Source organism: Sinocyclocheilus anshuiensis, unplaced genomic scaffold (genome assembly GCF_001515605.1).
Source record: "Sinocyclocheilus anshuiensis isolate Anshui unplaced genomic scaffold, SAMN03320099.WGS_v1.1 scaffold957, whole genome shotgun sequence".
In the NCBI taxonomy this organism is placed as follows: domain Eukaryota; kingdom Metazoa; phylum Chordata; class Actinopteri; order Cypriniformes; family Cyprinidae; genus Sinocyclocheilus; species Sinocyclocheilus anshuiensis.
In genome coordinates, this window is record NW_015557101.1 from 207,618 (window position 1) to 229,576 (window position 21,959).

Genomic DNA, 21,959 nt, shown 5'->3' on the forward strand with positions numbered 1-21,959 from the left:
TTCCTTGAGCTCCCCTGCAAATTTTCCTGGCTATTTCTTGCATAAACAAAGCTTCAGTAAGTGTTGGTTCTGAGACAGAAATGTCCAGTCAGTATTGCGGGTTCTCCTCGCTTCAAGCTGATTGTTATTCCAAGCAAATGGGTATTTGCAGTTGCCTAGACGACCTTAATTCAGTCACAGCCCATTTATACTTTGGGCAGCTAGACGTCCTGTGTTAAAGATTGGAGAAAAGTTTAAAGCGGGAAAGCTAGCTGCCTTCCTGCAGTAGCCCCATAACATCTATCCCTCTCCTGATTGGGCAGATGGGCCTGTTTGCTTTCACGCTACCTGCTCGACCTCTGTAATTCTCAGTGAGATCATGTGTTGCTATGCTAGACAGATGGTAATGTTTATGCCGGGCCTTTTGTTTGTTGTCAGGGAGTAAGTCTCTCTCTCCCTGTGGCGGTCATGTTGTGTCTTTGCACAGCCTTATGCGATTGCTGTGTGCATGCCTCATTAGGCGGAGAGCTCCCCCATCAGGAGCGCCCACAGGGCAGCGTCCATGCCTAGACATCTGCTTCATCTGCCCGGTCCTGCCGATCTGTGGTGGCTGTGCAATCACTTCCTGCCATGTTTAAGCCCCACTGGCAGCCATTATAACACATTAAGAGTCCTTGTGCAATGTTTGACTGCGCGCATAGACAAGGTCGGCCAACATCAGGTGTCTCTCTGCATCGATACCATTGGAGCAGCTCCGCCTGCTTTTATAGCACTTGACGAGTCCAATCTCTTTTTTACAATCTGATCGAATGGCTTATTACATTTCCGGCTCATATATTTCATGTGTGAGAGATCATCCAGCAGCGGTTGGGATTATAGACTCTATTCCTCTCATTCACAGGAGATCAGAAACATCCACAACGAAGAGCTGATGGGTATTCGGAGGGAGGAGGAAATGGAGATGTCAGATGATGACATGGAGGACGCCCCGGAAATCAAGGATTCGGATGATTCAGGTATCCACCGTTCTAGATTGACAGTCTATAAGCAAAAGATAGGAATTTTTCTTAAAGCAGCACAAGCGGTACTTCCTCATTGTTTTAAAGAGGCTTCTGTGCACCAACCGCATATAGATTGAATCCACTGGTGATTCGTCAGTTTTATGAGGAACCTTTTCTCAGATCACACAGTGCTGATACATGCAGATAGAAGCAATAACCAGCTAATTTTCACAGTATAAATGAAGAGCGAGAAAAGAATTGAGCTTCATGGAAAGCTCCGACTGTTTAATGACCCTTGATACAGTATCTGAATTCAGACTGTGTAACGCAATTTTCTCCAACTTTTTTTCTTTTTTTTCAATAAACATTCCCTCGGGAACTAATGAAGCTTATATAATTTGCCTTTCCTGTGAGACCTCAAAGTGGTTTTGAATCTTTTTGCATCAGAAAACAATTTTGACATAAATATCAATTACTGTGTGTGGCTTTTTTTCTCACAGCATAACCAGACCTGTGAATTCTTATATCTTGAGTTTAAAACTTATTTATGCATACATATTTATTAATATGTGCACCACCCACATGAGCAATAGGCCACGGCTCCAATACCAGCATGTTATATTTATGATTTTACTTTCTCATGTGAGCAAATTAAATCAAATCTGTCTGTGGGCATCCAATTCAATCGTGGAGGAACAGTGTAATTTTTGTATTACTATTCCCATAACCCCCTGTGGTTTTCTGAATGTGGTGCTACCGAGCTGAGCATTAGTCTGTCAGCTGTTCTTCCAGTTCATTTCAGGTTGCCTGTCACAAAAAAAACTGCTGTTAGAGAACTTGTACTATTGCTGCTCAGGACAGAGAATCATGGGATAGCGTAAAATTATCACTGTGGGACGCCATTGTCTTTTTTGGCATCTTGAGACCACTTAGCTCACACACAGTCCCTCACACACCCTCTTTACAGTCAATTTGAAGTGAGACCCTTGTTAGCGCCACATATGTGCCGCTCAACTCATGAAATTTGAATACAACTATTAGAGATTCTCCAGTGTAACAGAGAGTCCCTCATTAGTATGAAAATATATGCAAATGTAATCATACATTTTACCAGGTTTGATTCACGCGTCTTCTCAACTGTGACCTTAGTTATTAGAAAACAATGATAACAATCACTGTCAGTGGGTTGTCAGATATCTGAAAGGATGTCACAGGATCAGGGCAGGAGATCCACACGGTTAATGAAGGAGGTAATTCAACACCTCATATTTGTTCATGAAAACAAATATTTCATACCTGCCAGTAAGACGAGCAATCTCCGTAAAGAGGGGGAGTGGCTTATGCTAACCTCGGTGTGAGTTTTAGACATATTAACTAGGCAGATTCACCTCCATCTTCACTGCAGCCCAACATGTTTGCTTTTATTTTCGCCCAGAGTTAATCAATGATAACGGGCAAGTGTCCTCTGACAATAGCTGTAGTACAGTGTGCAAACGGGAGCTGCTTTCTTTACTGTCAGCACCCCTGGGCAGCACAGGTCGATAGAGCTGCCTGCCGTGTTGTGGAAGGTGAACCGGACGCTTCGAGGCCAGCGGCTTGATGTGACGAATCAATAAAAACTGCTAGCTTTCCTCCCTTTCTGTCTGTGTCTCTGTATCTCTCTCGCTCTTGTTCTCCGTCTCTCTATTTCTTTCCCTTCTAATTCACACCAAACATGCTTCCAGACAAAACACAGAATTGGTAACATGGCAGCTACCATCATAAAGGATGTGTTCTTGCGTCCCACGTGAATTGCCATTCCATTGTGCTCGGTCTAGCGCAACAGAATGGCCACTCCGCAAATTTCACGGGTCTCAAGAGCCATTTTTCAAAGATAAACTACCTTTACCAGCACATAGCATGGTAAAAATGTTGCACTTATGCTGTAAGATATGTTTACATAGACAAGCGATTAAAAAATGAGTCAAAGTGAATGATTCAGATGCAACTCTGAACGTCGACTTCAACACTTGACTTAAGAGACTTGACTCAATTGATTCCAATAAAGTGACATTCTGGTGAAATTTTGCAGAGCAATAAAGGTCCATGTCTGTTGTCAATGAATGATCACACACAAGTCACAACCCAACTTTCTTTTGGTCAACACAGCAAATTTGTGTGACCAACTTAAGCCACTGCGAAATCTGCATGAGGAAATCTTTCGCCCTCACGCAAAATTCCAGAGTGCTTGGATACCTGTTGGAATTGATCCTTCGCAAAGACCCGCCCCCCTTAGTTACTGTTGCTACGTCTAACAAGCCATGGCGCTCTCTCGCCACACATCATGTTCTCAAACAGTGAAAAATACATTGCGGAGCAAAGAGGGCACTGACAACGTGACAAGACAGAGCAGGTTACTTTTTGTATGAAACAAAGTTTTGTAATTTTTTAAGAAATTCAAACAATAAATACCATTTTGTGGCTCTTTAATGTGTGGTGACAGATTGCTGTAGCGCCTCAGGTCAAGCGGCACGTGAATCAATCATCTCTTCCTCTGTTCTAGTTATAGCACGAAATAAACACGAATGAACATCAGAAGATATGTTGTTTCAACCACGGAAAGACATCAATACACGCTATTTTTCAAGTTCAAGTCCACCGATGTTAATCTACTCTCCTGTCTGGTTTGTTTGTCGGACAAAATGGCAGATTCTGTGTTATGATTGGTCAGATCGCCTGTCAATCAAACTCCCAGCGAAGGGTGAATTCCCCTGCGAAAACTTTCAGAGATTGTTGACGCATGACACTCTAAGCATAAAAAAAAAATACAAAGCGCATACAAATGCTCTGAAAGATATATATTTTGAAACTATAATGAACTGTTTCATCAGTATCTCTAAGTATTGAATGAAATGCGAGTATATTTATAGTCAATATTTCTCATATCCTCCAGCTTGGATCCAAATTCTGAGATTGTCTTCTTCATGAGGGATGCATTCATTGTTTCCCTTTGATTTCGACCAAAAAGAGGTATCTTAAAATGCAGAATACCATTGCTACATTTAAAATGCAGTCTGTTTTGGAACAGAGCTGAAACAGGTAATGATGTGTTTCCCTGCAGACTTCATAGCTGAACCTGGCTTTCCTTATCTTCCACCCACGTCACTCAGACGCTCATCCTCTCCCTCTTCATAAGCAAAGATCCTTCATCAGCCTCACGATCAGGCGCCCGGCTGTTCCCCCCTCTCCCTGCCCAATCTGAGAGGGACACGCTTCTCGGCATAATCCCGTTATCTCCTCCCGCTAGACGCGGAGCAGAGGTGGCGTCTCTGATCATCGGGTTGTTAAGAGACGGCTGAATGACGGAATGTCTCGGTGTGAAGAACCCTTTTGCGTCCATTTTAATTACAGTCGTTTGATAACAACACCCATGGTACATTAAGTCAAGCATTAAGTAATAGACTTTCTCTCCATTTAATCCTCTCTAATTAGCCTCTGAAAGCAAACCGAACGCAGCAGTGGTACTGAGGGTCCTTTCATCTCGGCCCATCAGCAGAATTCTCTAAGCAGCTTTTGAGGAACACTGTTTTCTTCTTTCATTTGACCCTTTCCAGGCCTCGCCGCCACCACCCCGTGACTTATTACTCTTCACACGACTCTTAATATGCGCCTCTTCTCTCTCTGTTCCGTTATTGTTTTCACCCCTGCCTCCTTCGCTCGTGTGTCTCTGTCTGCTTATTTCCCTTTCCTGTCGCCAATGCAATTGTCATTTTTCATATCTCTCCTACTCTCTCTCTGTGTGGCCTCTCAGGACCGCTGGCTCAGGTGGAGGCTCTGAAAGAAGAGAACGACAGTCTGCGGTGTCAGCTGGACGCCTACAGGAATGAGGTGGAGCTTCTGAAACAGGAGCAGGGTAAAGCGCAGCCCCAGCGCAGCGAGGAGGATGCCACCCGCCAGCAGCAGCTCAGCTTCCTGCAGCAGGCTCTGCAGGGCATGCAGAAGGTGCGCACACACAGTCAACACACTGTACGGCAGAAAATCATTTTCTTACGCAGTGCTTTTTGTTTCGTTTTTCAGTAAAACAGTCTAAAAATCTTTAAAATAAGGTCAATGATTTTGATATTATAAACTATTAATTTCTTTCTTCTTTTTTTTCTTAAAAAACATTTAACCTTTTAATTAAAATATAACTCAATATAACTCAGACTTCTGTCTGGCTGGTTCAATCTTACAGTCGATTGCATTTTTGGATTAAAATGCAATAAGCACAGTAATGTGAAATATTATTACAACTTAAAAGAACTGTTTTCTATTTTAATACATTTTCTATTTTAAAACATGATCCTTCAGAAATCATTCTAATATGCTGATTTGGTCTTAAGTTATTATTGGTGCTAAATTATTAATAATGGATCTTATTATTATCAATATTTTGATGCTTCATATTTTTGTGGAAACTGATACATTTGTTTCAGGATTTTTTGATGAGTAGAAAGTTCAAAAGAACAGCATTTATTTGAAATATTAATCTTTATAAATGTCTTTGCTGTCACTTTCGATTCATTTAATGTGTCCTTGCTGAATAAAAGTATTAATTTATTTTTGCTTTAAAAAAATCTTACCCCAAACTTTTGAACGGTAGTGTGTCGCGGTTTGCACAAAAAATATGAATGTTTTCAACTTTAATAATAATAAGCAATGTTTCCTGGCAAGCAAATCAGCATGTTAGAATAATTTTTCAAGGATCATGTGACACTTAAAGCCTTTACATATAGTGCGTTATACAAGTAATTTTAATGCTTTAATTCTCTCTCGTAACGCACCTTATAATGCATTGTATGATCTCATGAATAAGTGTAACCAAGGTTGTAATATATTATAGAAAGTATAATGCATTAAAATACATGACAAACAAACCTTCCAATATTATAATGAATTTTAACTTTGGATACAATTATTTATGAATGCATTATACATAAAGGCTTCAATAACGTGTTACCGAGACTTCTTTTACTAACAACAAAAAAATCGTAATTATTCTAAAGTTTTGACTGCTAATGTACTTTTTTTTTCTCACCTCAATGACAGTATTTATTTTTTTTTTTGTCTTTTAAGCCTCAATTTAGGTTGTTTAGATATTTTCACTGGCTAAAATACTGAAAAAGAAACTATTTTTTGCGGTGTTGAACTCCACGCTGAGCTGCTGGAGGTTTTTGAAGTCGTGGGCGGATGCTTGTCGGTGGTTTGGCACAAAAAAGATCTGTGCCGGTAACCAAAAAGTTGTCGTTTTAAAACCAGCATGGGGTGATCCATGAGCCGTCACTCATCTGTGTGTTTACAGTCTCACACACCTACTGTTTCCTCGCTTTGGTGAATTCGGTGTTGTTATGCGTGAGCAGTTTAACCGCAGGGAGTCCTGAGCCCAAACACCTCATTTCTGCAGATCATCCAGGTCATCAATCACACACACACACACACAATAATAAACACGAGATGTTGAACGTGTGGAATGGAAATTTCATCTGCCCACATGGGCACAAACGGTAGACGTCTCCCACCCATAAAGCACTTTCATCTCTTTTATCAAACGTTATTTTATCTTCTCTTGAGGACTGGCGCTATTTTTAGAACAGTCTTCCGCTATCGTCCTCCATTGTTCTTCGCCGCTCAGAGTGACCTAGAGATCTGAGGGTAATTTTCAGCTAGATTTGTTTTCCCAAACCGTGCAGTCACACGATACAAACTCACATGGACAGTGTCAAATCTGTCCCATGTTCTGTCTATTTTTGTATCTCTCTTTACTGTATCTATCAATAGAATACGGAGAATCCTGGTCACCCTCATCGTCGTCCTGTAAGCGCAGCAAATGCAGATGTTCCACACGGCTTTGACCTTGTCATGTGAGCGTTATTAGGCAATGAAGGAGCTTCTGAGAGGGGCATTTGTCTCACTTTGAAGGTGCGCACCTGCCGCTAATGAGCCCTGATGGGATTCTGCGTATTGAGCTATTCTCTGGCATGAGATGAACTCGCTGCACGGGTCACATCTGAGGCGTGCGCTGAGCGATTTGCTCGAGTTAGAAACGGGAGTGTTCACTGATCTCTGGCGAGCGCGTGAAGACGGCATATTATTCTGTCACATGAAGTGAACAGCGCAGGCCATTTCTCCGAGTTGAATCACTCTCAAATGGCATGCGAGGCTGCGGAGACACTCTCGCTCCTGCACTCATAGCATGTTAAACTCAACCCTCGGTCTGATTTATTCATGAGGAACAGGCCATGAAGGCAAACAAAAAGGTTACATCACCACAGTTTATGTAGCTCAGATCGCTCCTGGTTTCTGAATGCTGAGCAGGATCGGTAATGAGAAATCAGAGCAGTCTTCAGCACCTCGTGGCTTCTGATTTATTAGGCTTGTCAACAAATTAGCATGCTTGGAAACAGTGTTTGGGGAAATGTGGTATGAGAAATGTGTTACATAACGTGTTACCTGAGTAAATTGCGTTACTTCTGTTTATATATTTATTTAAAAAAAAAAGAAATCATTACATTCAATTACATTACTTTTTTGTTACATAAACTACTGTTCAAAGGAAGTCTCTTCTGCTCACCAAGGCTACAATTATTTGGTTAAAAATACAGTAAAAACAGTAATATTGTGAAGTTTTATTACAATTTAAAATAACTGTTTTTAATTTTAATATCTTTTAATGTTTAGTTTATTCCTGTGATCAAAGCTGAATTTTCAGCATCATTACTCCAGTCTTCAGTGTCGCATGATCTTCAGAAATCATTCTAATATGCTGGTTTGCTGCTCAAAACACATTTCTTATTATCAGTGTTGAAAACATTGGTGTTTAATATTACAGTAATTACTATAGTAATACTATAGAAAGTTCAAAAGAAAAGCATTTATTTGAAATAAAAATCTATTACTTTACCATCTCTTTTTGTTCAATTCAATCAGTTAAAAAATCTTACAGACCCCAGTATTTTGAATGGTAGAGTACATTTGTATAACATCAAATGTATTATTTTATTGTTTTTTTTTTTTTGACCATCTACCAGGCAAAAACTAATTTGCACACTTCTCAATAAGCCGAACAATTTGGTGTATCATTCCCGTCTGTAGCACATTGTTATCATGGGCACTTAAAAATTCTGTGAATAATTATTTATTATCCGATTTTTAGAATGCATTTTAAGAATACTTTTCCCATCGTCCGGTTAAAATGCACAACAGCACGCTGTATGCTGTGTCGAAGAGGCGCGCGCACACTCTGATGTAAACAAGCACATTCACTCTCTGACAGCAGATGGCGCTGAAGGGACAGCAGAAACAAAGCCACTGGAAGGCAAGCCTGCTACCTTTCAAGCAGGGATAGCTGCAGGCGGGAGCAGTGGGCGTGGCGAAAGGTAGGGGGCGTGGATAAAGGTTTTTCTAGGTTAGGGCATTACGTTGACCTGCAGCTACCCCTGTCTCCAACCTTTAGCCAAATAAAGAGTAACGGCTAACGCTAACACTGCGGCTTTGGCGGTAAGCAGGGAAGGAGTCCAGAGGCCTTTTTTAATGGATGTCAGTGGCGGAGAGGCTTCACTACACTGAATAAACAGCTTTTGTGAGCAAATAGCTTTTCATTTAATGAATCGACAACCTGTTCGCTAATCTTCAACATGTTTTACACTAAACAGTACTTTCGTTGGGAACTACATGTAGATTTTACTTTGATAAAAATGTTTTTTTTTTTTAGAGAACATTTACATTTACATTTAGTCATTTAGCAGACGCTTTTATCCAAAGCGACTTACAATTGGGGGATACATAAAGCGATTCTTCTTAAAGAGGCAAACAGACACAGGAAGTGGTTGTAATACCAAGTTCTTAGACATTGTTCAAATAAGTACAAGCTAGAAAGAGAAGGAATAAATAAAGAGAGAGAATTTTTTTTTTTTTTTTTATGATGAATTCAAGTAGCTTCGAAAGAGATGGGTTTTCAGCTGTCGCTTGAAAATTGTCAGGGATTCAGCATTCCGGATAGGGGTGGGAAGATCATAGGACACTCACGTGCAGCCGTCTGTCTCTTCTGTTGACTAATCGCTAATCGCCTTGAGAGAAGGCAGAGTAGGGAATGTCGCAGCAGGTAGGACTCATTTACAGCATTATTACCAGCAAATATTTGTCGCATTACTATTTAATAAAATATAGTGTGTATTGTCTAAAAATATCGTTGTTTTCTTTCCTTTTTTTTAGGTTTTACCTTTAATTGGACTTGAATTGTAATGACTATTATGTGACCATATGCCTTATGTTGATATAATACATTTTATTGAACAAAGGAAAGGACATGAATAAATAGACTTGAAATTTAATGACTTGCGACTGCTACATATGATGATGATATGACGCTTTTTAATGAATAAAGGTAAAAAAAATATTTTAAGAAATAAAAAGGTGGCGTCCAGATTTTAACAAATAAATTAAATTTATTATTAAAATATTTTTTTTTTTTAAATCAACAGAATAAAACCTAATCTTAAATTGCAGTGACCAGCAAGTCACGCTCTTTTTTTACTGTGCGACGTAAACATTGACTGACTGTCGTAGAACTGTGAAATCCTGCCACTGACGTTACTGCCATTGTATGATTGGCTGAGATGCATCACGTGATCCAAGTTAGCCGTTAGGCTTTTTCCAATAGTAAGTAATACAGACCCTCTCATCTCCCAATAATAAGACAATCTCTGGCAGAAATGCAGCCAGTAACCCCATAAACAAAGCAGCTGCGCTACTTTCTGCTTCTGAAGAGGATTTAAATGTTTTAAACAGCCATTCAGATTTTTGTGTCCACAATGGTCCTAACGCTTAAACACTTAATAGGCTATTTATTTTCAAACTTAAACAGTTGTACATTTTAATCTGGAGTACAACATACCGTTTCTGAATGTCTCTGGCACGGCAGCTCTGGAGGTCGGGGAACAGCTGTCATATCAGGTGCATACTGTTGAAATGTCTTTATGAGCTAGAGTTAATCAAATGAAGCCATATTCAACACAGACATAACACCTGAGATTGAATTATCTGATAGCAAGACGTCTCAAACCCTAGTGAGCAGTCCAACGGCATATTTGGGTATCGAAGGCTTGTCTAGGTCAAGGACGTCTACATAATACCTGCCACTATCTATCCATTAGCATTCCCGTTCATCTCAATAGCAGTTACTCAGTTGGCACAGGACGTATTTGCAATCACATTAATCCAGATAAATAAAAAAAAAAACATCTTTTTCTATGTTGTGGCCTTTCATCCACACTGAGATGGCTTTTAAAGACACAGTGGAAGTGGAGACAGTGAAAACAGTTTTCGTGTGGCGATGACAGTTGTGAGAACAGAGGTTCATGAATACAATGACATGTTTAGTCATACGGATTGTATCAATAGATATCAATGGTTGTATCGGTGTAGTTGTGCCTGCTATTTACTTAAAACAATTGCTAAAGATAAATGTTACTTTGTATTATATTCCTGCAAAGATGATAGAATATTTACTCACAAATGCTGCCCTGCCATTTTCAAATATTAAGATAGATGTCGCCTAACTTTGCAACAAACCCAGAAATTGCTAGTAAATTTCACAATTACAAAGAAACAGCAAGTAATTTGGAGTAAAATGACCTTTTCTTGTATTTTCTTGTAAAACATACTCCAGTAAGTTTTATTTATATCTGCAAAAATATTTTTTACAGTGTATATGATGTACATGAGCCAGTGGAGTTGCATCTGTCTTCTTTACTTCTTCCTTTATTTATTTTTTTTCAATCACCCATGTCTCTTACAATCAACAGTAATCACCCGATCATTCAATTAAAATCATGTAAAATGGCAGTTCCACATGAATTCACTGGCCAACTGGCAAGTAACTCTGTTTTATTTACCCACCAAAGCCCATGTTAAATCTCATTTGGCACTTAGTGAGTGTTCATTTTGGATCCTGCTTGCACCTAGCTGTGTATCAAAGGCAGCAGACCTTGAAAATACATTTCACGCTTTTAAGAGCCCTTTAAAACAAAAAAAGACAAAAAAAAATTGGGCACTGCTTGCAATACAGTATGTTTGCTTGCAAAAAAAGTAACTACTTTTGCATGGCCATCCATGCTTTTTGGGTCTAGTCCATTCTAACCAGCCATATCTTGACCTATTGGAACAGGTAGACATCTCACTAGGTTTGGAGCAAAAGCCATTGATGTTCAGACATCCTAACACTCAGTTTAATGAAGCAGCCCAAACTGGCATCAAAGCGATGCTGCACAGCGTGTTCACTTTAAATACAGATGAACTGATCTGCGTGCAGCGTCAGGCCTTTTGAGCTTCTTATAACGCTCGTCTCTCCTTATGTGTTTTTAATGTCGTCGATTTTCTTTTGTGCCGTTTCTCTAGCAACTGCTCAAGCTTCGCGAGGATCTGAAACAGAGAGAGACGGAGCTGGAGAAGAACTCGGAGGAAAAACAACAGCTCGAAAGCCAGATCCAGAGTCTGAAATATATTAGTTTAATGTTGTGCATCTTTCATCTTAGAGTTTTTTTTTAGCATTATGTTAATATAACTAAAATTTAATTGTTCTAATATTATCAAATTTTTAAATGCAAAATTCTAAAATTTTAAATGTTATAATTTTTTTTTTTTTTTTAACTGGTTATTATTAAAACCAACCAACTTATTATTAAAACCATTGGGTTAGAATATATATTAGAACGATTTAATTTTATTTCTATTAACATAGTTTAAAAAAAAAACTCTAAAAATGATGTTAATATAACTAAAATTAAATCGTTCTAATATTATAAAAAAAATTACAATTCTACAATTTTAAATGTTATAATTTTATTTTTTAAAATTAAATAATCATTTTAAATATTTTTAAACCCATCCAATTAAAACCACTGGTTTAGAATATACAGTATATTAGAACGATTTAATTGTATTTATATTAACATAATAAAAAAACTCAAAAAATTGTTAATATAGCTAAAATTAAATCGTTCTAATATTATTTTTTTTTTAATTTACAATTTTAAATGTTAGAATTTTATAATGTTTTTTTATAGTCATTTTAAATACTTTTTAAAACCACCGTTTTAGAATATTTTGTGGTGGGTTTCATCCTCAATCTTGAGCTGATCATCTCCATAATTATAGTCACAAAGAGTTTTGAATCATCTTTCTAATAATATTTCACACTTCAGTGTAGGGGTGTGCGATATATATCGTCTGCGATAATATCGTAATTGTTGTTTTAGTGTCATCTCTTTTTTTTTTCTGACCATTAATTGTCTATTAACACTGTGTTCAATTCGTGTTGACATGCACTTGCGTTCTCACGTTTGTGTGTTATGCTCTTGATGGTGTGGTATCACACAGTCTTAAAGTGAGGAAAAAATGCTCATTGTAAACTCATGCACCTTTCACACCATTCACATGTAGCTTATGTTGATGAGCAGGCCCACGTGGAATCTGCAACACATTTGAAAGATTTTTCCATGAAATGCAAAATAATCTTCAGTTTGGTTTTCTTGAAGCGTTGCAGCAGACGCTAATGAAAACTAATGGCAGCCTCTTTCAGTTAACCGCGTGTCACCGCCGCTGTCTTATTCAGGAAAACCTGGTGACTGCTGCCTAGGGGACCGTTCCCAACAAACGTGTGAAAAACTGCTCATTCATGTATGAAACTTAGGAAAAGTGACATTCAAATCAGATTTGAGTTTCAAATTTAACATCCAAAAGGTAATGACAATTGGAGAAGGCTAAACGATGCACGCCTCAAATTTGATAGCCTGTTATCTTGTACAGACAGATGTTATCTCACTTTTCCTTATCTGGTACCGTGGAGCGGATCGTTTTAGGTTAAGTTTGGGCTTTATCACCTCCAAGACTAATCATTTTGGAAATGGTTGATCGGCTGCTCATCATTCAGAGCAGGAGAAATGTCTGCATGTGGTACGGGTTTGATTGGCACTCTGCGGTGGAATTTATCTCGGCACCACTGATCCATGCTGAAGGAGGGTTCGAGGCATCAGCGTGTGCATTGATGAATCACCTGAGACAGACTCATTAATGGAAGAAATGAAAATCAATTTTAACACAGCCATTCCTCCTATAGATCTGTGCCCATCGCTTGCGATTGTTTTCTGCTGGATGGATGTGTTGTGTGTGTCATACATCAGTCTGTACGTGTACGTCTCAGTGTTTGCTCTTCCGTCTCTTGCTGTGATAAACTTCATTAATATTTCTTCTAGAATCCTAGAATATCTGTCATAGAGTTTTGTGCGCCGTCCCGAATCCGCTCACTGCATTAAAAAGCACTAAACCACGAGAGGCCTTTTACTTAACAGAAATATGATTAAAAAAAAGATGCAAATGTTCAGTAAATAATTACAACGTATTAATATTAGTAGATTTGTATTTATGTATTTATTATTTTTGTGTACTAGGACCGCCTTGAAATAACTTACTATTATTATTATTTGTGACCCTGGAGCACAAAACCAGTCTTAAGTCGCTGGGGTATATTTGTAGCAATAGCCAAAAATACATTGTATGGGTCAAAATTATTATTATTATTATTTTTCTTTTATGCCAAAAATCATTAGGATATTAAGTAAAGATCATGTTCCATGAAGATATTTTGTAAATTTCCTACCATAAATATATCAAAACTTAATTTTTGATTAGTAATATGCATTGCTAAGAACTTCATTTGGACAACTTTAAAGATTATTTTCTTAATATTTAGATTTTTTTGCCCCCTCAGATTCCAGATTTTCAAATAGTTGTATCTCGGCCAAATATTGTCCTATCCTAACAAACCATACATCAATGGAAATCTTATTTATTCAGATGATGTATACATCTCAATTTCAAAAATTGACCCTTATGACTGGTTTTGTGATCCAGGGTCACATTTATTAAATATTTATATATGTATTTTTGGACGAGATGGTGCATCTCAAGGGGTTTTTCCTAAAGAATCAAATTTGTTACCATTTATTGAGTAATTAAAATTATGTGTTAATTACAAGAATCAAAATAAACAATTTTTCCATCAAGTAATTTAGTGTTTTTAGCCTTTTATTTTATTTTAATTAGACAAATATAGAATTCCACTGATGTGGTCACAGGTGCACATACTATAAACAGTATATTTGCTATTTAAAAGTAGATTTAAACGTGATTCATCTAATCATATTTAGAGCTGAAGTTTTCCGCTTTATAATACAAACCATTTACGTTTTCTGAAGAAAATGTCATTGGTGCTTGGCCCTCCTACATGACTCTTACACAATTTTTTTTTTTTTTATTATATTCTGGTGCCCCCAGGGCCCTCAGTATGCTGCCATGAGTCACACAAAAAAGCCAGACAGAGCCTTCAATATTCTGGTATCTAGATATGGCTTAGGTCTTTCATGGGATTTCTTCACCTGTTTTATCAGAGCTAGACCAAAATCGCAAATCAGAAATAAATCACTCAGAAAAGTAATAACGCGCCTCTCCTCGACAAGCCGCGTGATTTGAGATATCTTTCATGTATGTAGCCCAGATGGTGCTAATCCAAAGTTTAATACATGGATTTATGGTTTGTTCAAATCCCTAACCATAAGCATGAGCAATAACAATAGTGATGCTTGCCTTGGCAAACGCCACTAAATATTCCGTCAGCATCAGTTTGCGTTACTAATCTCAGCCGAGCGGCTTGAAATGTCTTCCTTCACTCTGCATTTACGCTGCGCTTCATTAGAGTTTCATTGAGCAGGACGAATGCTTTGGAGCTTTGCTGCTTATTTGGCATTTAGAGAAATCCATTTGCAAACGTGACCTTTGGCACTCGGCGTGTCAGGCCTGTGATTCTGCTCCCTGCCCCGCGGTGTGTCCCGCGTCCTTTAGTTTCCCCGTGTGAATGTGTGTGAGTGTGAGTCTGTGACATATTACTCGCTGACTGCTCTCTCATTCTTTTAATTGACTAGCTGGAGACGGCCGAGCGGGAGGACAGAGGAGGCGATGAAAGCACCAATCACGCCAGCGTAAGTGAGAGACGCCGCTCTCCGTCTCTGACTCTCGTACACATCACACCTCGTACGGGCACATTCCACTTTAATGTGCCGTGGCTTTTTTTGGGGGGGAAAAAATAGAATGTTAGAACGTTAGAAGCACAAATCACACAAAAAAAGATGATGTAGTGAGATGAATATGTTAGATATGTAATATTACGTATAAAATTAGCCTTCTATGAGTTTTAAACATATCAGATGTCTTTAGTTCTCTTTTAAAATTGTGAATTTGGCTTATCACCATCAGTTTTTTTATTTTATTATTTTTACTTCTCAATATTATATACACTACTGTTCACTACTGTACGCTATTTTGAAAAAAAGTCTGTTACGCTCACCAAGGCTGCATTTAAAATTCAAAAAATTCAAAATATTTACATTCAAAATTAAAACTCTACCTATCTATCTATCTATCTATCTATCTATCTATCTATCTATCTATCCATCTATCTATCCATCTTTCATCTATCTATCTATCATCTATCTATCCATCTATCTGTCATCTATCTATCTATCCATCTATATCATCTATCTATCCATCATCTATCTATCCATCTATCTATCTATCATCTATCTATCTATCCATCTATCTATCCATCTATATATCTATCATCTATCTATCCATCCATCTATCTATCCATCTATCTATCTATCTATCTATCTATCTATCTATCCATCGTTCTCTCTCTATCTATCATCTATGTATCTATCTATCTATGTATCATCTATCCATCTATCTATCCATCTATCATCTATCTATCTTTCTATCTATCATCTATCCATCTATTCATCTATCATCTATCTATCTATCTATCCATCTATCTATCTATCATCTATCTATCTATCTATCCATCTATCTATCTATCATCTATCTATCTATCTATCCATCTATCTATCTATCATCTATCTATCTATCTATCCATCTATCTATCTATCATCTATCTATCTATCTATCCATCTATCTATCTATCATCTATCTATCTATCTATCCATCTATCTATCTATCATCTATCTATCTATCTATCTATCGTTCTCTCTCTATCTATCATCTATGTATCTATCTTTCTATCTATCATCTATCCATCTATCTATCTATTCATCTATCATCTATCTATCTATCTATCCATCTATCTATCATCTATCTATCTATCTATCATCTATCTATATATCCATCTATCTATCTATCATTTATCCATCCATCCATCTATCTATCTATCTATCATCTATCTATCATTTATCCATCAATCCATCTATCTATCATCTATCTATCTATCCATCTATCATCTATCTATCCATCTATCCATCATCTATCTATCCATCTATCTATCATCTATCTATCTATCCATCTATCATCTATCTATCTATCATCTATCCATCTATCTATCATCTATCTGTCTATCTATCCATCTATCATCTATCTAACTATCTATCATCTATCATCTATCCATCTATATATCTTATCATCAATCCATCTATCCATCTATCTATCTTATCATCTATCCATCTATCCATCTATCTATCTATCTTATCATCTATCCATCTATCTATCTATCTATCTATCTATCTATCTATCTTATCATCTATCTATCCATCTATCTATCTATCTATCCATCTATCCATCATCTATCTATCTGTCTATCTATCCATCTATCATCTATCTATCTAACTATCCATCTATCATCTATCTATCTATCTATATCTATCTATCTATCTATCTATCATCCTATCATCTATCTATCCATCTGTCTATCATCTATCTATCTATCCATCTATATATCTATCATCTATCTATCCATCCATCTATCTATCTTATCATCTATCCATCTATCATCTATCTATCTATCTTTCTATCTGTCTATCTAATCATCTATCTATCCATCTATCTATCATCTATCTATCTATCTATCTATCCATCTATCATCTATCTATCATTTATTATCTATCTATCTATGTATCATCTATCCATCTATCTATCCATCTATCATCTATCTATCTTTCTATCTATCATCTATCCATCTATTCATCTATCATCTATCTATCTATCTATCCATCTATCATCTATCTATCTATCTATCTATCTTATCATCTATCCATTTATCTATCTATCATCTATCTATCTATCTATCTATCTATCTTATCATCTATCCATCTATCTATCTTATCATCTATCCATCTATCCATCTGTCTATCTATCTATCTTATCATCTATCCATCTATCCGTCTATCTATCTATCTATCTTATCTATCTATCTAACAATTTAAAATAACTGTTTTCTGTGTGAATATCTGTTAAAATGTAATATATTTCTGTGATCAAAGCTGAATTTTCAGCATCATTACTCCAGTCTCTTTAGTTTCACATGATCTTCAGAAATCATTCTAATATGCTGATAAACCATAGTCAATGTATTTTTTATATTAAATTTATTAATATTATTTTTTTATATAATTCAATTTGGTGTTTAGTTAATGTTTATTGATAGAAAATAACAAAATCAGAAAAATATGATTTAAAATTGTTTTAGACATGCCACTGACATGGTTGTAAAAATTGTAAACCGTGGTGAAGCACGTGAAGTTTCAGGGCCTATTTTGCACCCTATTCGTGGAAAGCGTCTATTATTCTGCTCCAGCTTTTTGTTCCTTCCACTCTGTTGCTCTTTCTCTCCACATTTTCCTTTCTGTGCATCACCCTACACCCTGTTCTGTTGTCCCATTTCCCCTCCTCCATCCTCTCACAGAACATGACAGATCATTACAGGCCAATCGTGCGCAGGAGAACTTTATTTGTCGCGGGATAAATCACTCTGACACAACTGGGCGAGGAGATTTCAGCCCGTCAGAGGGCCGGGGTAATGAGAGAGGGACAGAGGGCCTGTGAGAAGAAAACAACTTTCTCTTGTGTTGTTATTTCTTGCCGTAGGAGGCGGCGGCATCAGCCGTGGTGTCCTGCAGCCAGGAGAAGGAGAGCCTGCCGGAGAAAGGCCCCCCCGGCCCGGTAAAATCAGAACGAGAGGCTCTGCTCGTGGGTAAGCGTCAAGGGAAGGCACAACGGGCAACCAGAAGCTCTTCACAATTAATCTAGTCAGACACAAGACTGTAAAAAAAAAAACCTCTTCTCATTATTTTCATCATCCACAGCTATGTCTACTAGGGTGCAGGTGTTAATTGCCTGACCAAATGAGCCTCAAATGAGTCACCTCGGATGCTTTTAATGAGGAACTTTAACATGTCATCCACAGCACAGCCGGAGTGTGTGTGCATGAGAGAGAAGCTGCCAAAATCAATGGCCAAAAACTCTGCCTAGGTAGACATCTCGCTATATTTTGAGAAGCAGCCAGAAAGGAAGAAATAATTGACTCTGGACTGTTGAATTATTAAAAACGAATGCACACCCTGAGGTGGTACTGTGGCCACAAAGTGGAGAGGCGGTTACACGTCTGATTTTCAATCATTCAAAGATCCCGAGTCAATCACGTGTACATTTGTTTATGCCGAAAACATTTTTCAGGTTTTCAGAATGAGAAATTGATTGTCACGACATGAGAGGAAGATATAATCCAGATGCGGATGTGTGTAGTAAAGAACTCCTGGCATTCTCTGCATGTGTAATTGGCTTGGCACAGCATGTTTGCCAGGGTTTTATTTGTATTTTATTTGGCTTATTTGCCAGTCAAGTGACCAGAAAGATTGCTGACCGAGCTGTTGTCCAGCACATTGCTCTCTGATGAAGAAAGCAGCCTCAATAAGCTCTAGTGGAGTGCATGAGCCCTCCGTCAGCCTCTTTCCTTCCATCAGATCTGTTTGAGCTCATGCTGTGTTTGAGGAGCTCCTGTCAGAACTAATGAGGGAAGATACCATGCACACATCCAGATATAACACAGTCGAAATGTGTGTTGTGCGGTCACTCACTCTATATGTGCGTGCTAATGCCACAGTATAGTGAAGATGTTAAACGTATTGTTAGATGTTAAAGCCTACTGTATCATATTTGATACAAACATTTCTAAGGGCTCGAAAGGATCAAAACGTTGATGAAAAACCTGTTGCACAAAATCTGCTACATGATTGTCTTCTTATTGATAGTTTTACTTTTTTAGCAAGTAAAAGTCCTTTTAGTATAATTGTAAAAATGTCCACCTTCAGGTCATGAAACTGAAACATGAACCTTTTTTGCTGTGAAATCTTTAATGATTTCTATTAAGTGAACATAAGAATAACTATATTGTAATATTTCAACTTACTGGACTGAAACTTCTGATGTTTAATTGATTATGCATGCATAATTTAAAAAAAGAAAATCAAATTCAAATGTGAGTATCAGATATGCTCATCAGGCTTTTGGGGAACGTTTATTTGCTCATCTCTCATCATCATTGTGTTGCATTGCATTATATGTTTTGCCCCCCATAATGAAAACGACAGAGATTTGATCATAAAACTGAGCATTCAAATATCATCTTACTAAGACATTATTGGGAGATAAAGAGTGACAACTGATATTTATATGCATTTTGCAAGTAGTGTGTTATTCTGTTATAAAGATCTCATTGATTTACATTACAGACTATTGTTCTTTCCTCTTATTTTTGGCCATAAAAATATCAGCAGTTGCACCAAATTGTATATTTTGCTCAGTTATGGCCTCTGAATAAAATGTAGGTATTTTGTTTTTCCTTATGAGCTCCATATTCTCACTAGCCATAAAAGCCTGATGTATCAAATATTATACTCCAAAAAAAAAAAAGTTTTCTTAAAACTATTTTGTCTAAAGGTTCAATAAACACTTCTATTTTGAAAAAAAAAAACCGAATTAAAAATAATCATTCCCAGGTGTTTCTGGGTAATAGTAGGGGATTAGACTAGTCTTACAAGTTAGTCATATACAATTTTTTTTATATAAGACTTTTTTAAATATATATTTGAAGAGTTCATTTGCAAAAACCGATAACTCCATTTTTATTTTATTTTTTTCAGAAATCACATTTTATATTGCGCATTCCAAGTAATATCAATCAAACTGCGGTTGGGTTGTTTTTATTAAGTAATAGTAACTTAAACAAATACAGGTAATTTACAAAATTAAAGTTCATTGAATATATACAGTGGGTAAAATAATTATTTGATCCCCTGCTGATTTTGTAAGTTTGACCACTTACAAAAAAATTAAGGGTCTATAATTTTTATGGTAGGTTTATTTTATAGTGCCCGCAAGGTCCCCCAGCTCAAGAAGGCACATGTATAGGCCCGTCTGAACATCTAAATGATTCAGAGAAGGCTTGGGAGAAAGTGCTGTTGTCACATGAGAACAAAATTGAACTCTTTGGCATCAACTCGACTTGCTGTGTTTGGAGGGAGAGAAATGCTGACTATGACCCCAAGAACACCATCCCTACAGTCAAGCATGGAGGTGGAAACATTATGCTTTGGGGCTGTTTCTCTGCTATGGGTACAGGATGACTTCACCGCATTGAAGGACCGATGGACAGGGCCATGCACCGTAAAATTCTGGATGAGAACCTCCTTCTCTCAGCCAGAACACTGAAGATGGGTCATGGATGATGGGTCTTCCAGCATGACAATGACCCAAAATACCGCCAAGGCAACAAAGGAGTGGCTCAAAAAGAAGCACATTAAGGTTCATGGAGTGGCCTAGCCAGTCCCCAGACCTTAATTCTATAGAAAATCTGTGGAGTGAGCTGAAACTTTGAGTTGCCAAGAAACCTTAAGGATTTAGAGAGAATCTTTAAAGAGGAGTGGAACAAAATCCCTCCTGAGATGTGTGCAAACCTGGTGACCAACTACAAGACACGTCTTACCTCTGTGCTTGCCAACAAGAGTTTCTCCACCAAGTTTTGCTTGGGGATCAAATACTTATTTGACTCACTGAAATGCAAATCAATTTATAACCTTTGTACAGTGTTTTTTTTCTGGATTTTTTGCTTGATATTCTCTCTATCCGTTAAAATAAACCTACCATAAAAATTATAGACCCTTCATTTCTTTGTAAGTGGGCAAACTTACAAAATCAGTAGGGGATCAAATAATTATTTTCCCCACTGTATAATATGCTTACATAAAAACGTAGATTAGCGTAAATTGAATCCAAAAAATAAGACCGATTACCCCTTGGTTAACTGCTAGTTGGTCAGACTAGGTCTTTAGGGTGTGTTCACACTTGTCATGTTTGGTTCGATTAAAACGAACTCTGGTGCGATTGCTCTGTTAGTGCGGTTCGTATGAGTAAGTGTGAACGTTGCCGTCCGAAACCTGGTGCGCACCAAACAAGCGGACCGAATCCAAACGCACTCTGGTGCGGTTCAGTAATGACAAGATGCGACGCTATGCGACATGATTTGATGACGCAGAATGAGCGGTGAATCCCAAACTGTGTGAGCAGAGGGCAAACGTGGAGCAATGAGTGGCTTTTATGAGCTCTTCGTGAGTTCGCAGGTTGTGAAAATAAAATCATAAGTACACGCAGCAATGAGCGCGCTTAGTCCAGCAGACGGCATTAGGTGTGTTCGACTTAAAGGTGGGGTAAGTGATTTCTGGTAGCCATTTTGATTTCAAATCACCAAACAAACACGCCCCTACCCCAAAAGGGTCTCGCCCCTATTTTGATAGCTCCGCCCCACACATACGTACGCAACCCAGGCAACGATTATGGCGGAATCTGCTGTATTAAACATATTATCTTACTTTTCGGACACACTTTGGGAGCTGACGCTTGAAACAGACAGAGGAGGAGGTTTAGATGCTCCAAGCTTATAGGGTGTGGAAATGAATGTGTCTTTATCATAGCTGAAGGGAACGACAATACAATTGCAGATGAACAAACAAGCGAACATGACACATGAGCATATTCAAGCAAAAGCCAGCATATATTAGTTCTGTGAAA

The 21,959-nt window shown here is 37.7% G+C and overlaps 1 protein-coding gene across 1 annotated transcript in view; it reads left to right on the forward strand.

Annotated features, from left to right (window-relative positions):
* LOC107677528 (ecto-NOX disulfide-thiol exchanger 2-like) overlaps positions 1–21,959 on the forward strand; it is a 190,263-nt gene that overhangs the window by 160,292 nt on the left and 8,012 nt on the right. The window contains exons 9-13 of the mRNA XM_016472458.1: positions 881–995; positions 4,771–4,961; positions 11,394–11,531; positions 14,975–15,031; positions 17,982–18,087. Coding sequence (XP_016327944.1) covers positions 881–995; positions 4,771–4,961; positions 11,394–11,531; positions 14,975–15,031; positions 17,982–18,087 — 607 coding nt within the window. The remainder of the gene's footprint in view (positions 1–880; positions 996–4,770; positions 4,962–11,393; positions 11,532–14,974; positions 15,032–17,981; positions 18,088–21,959) is intronic.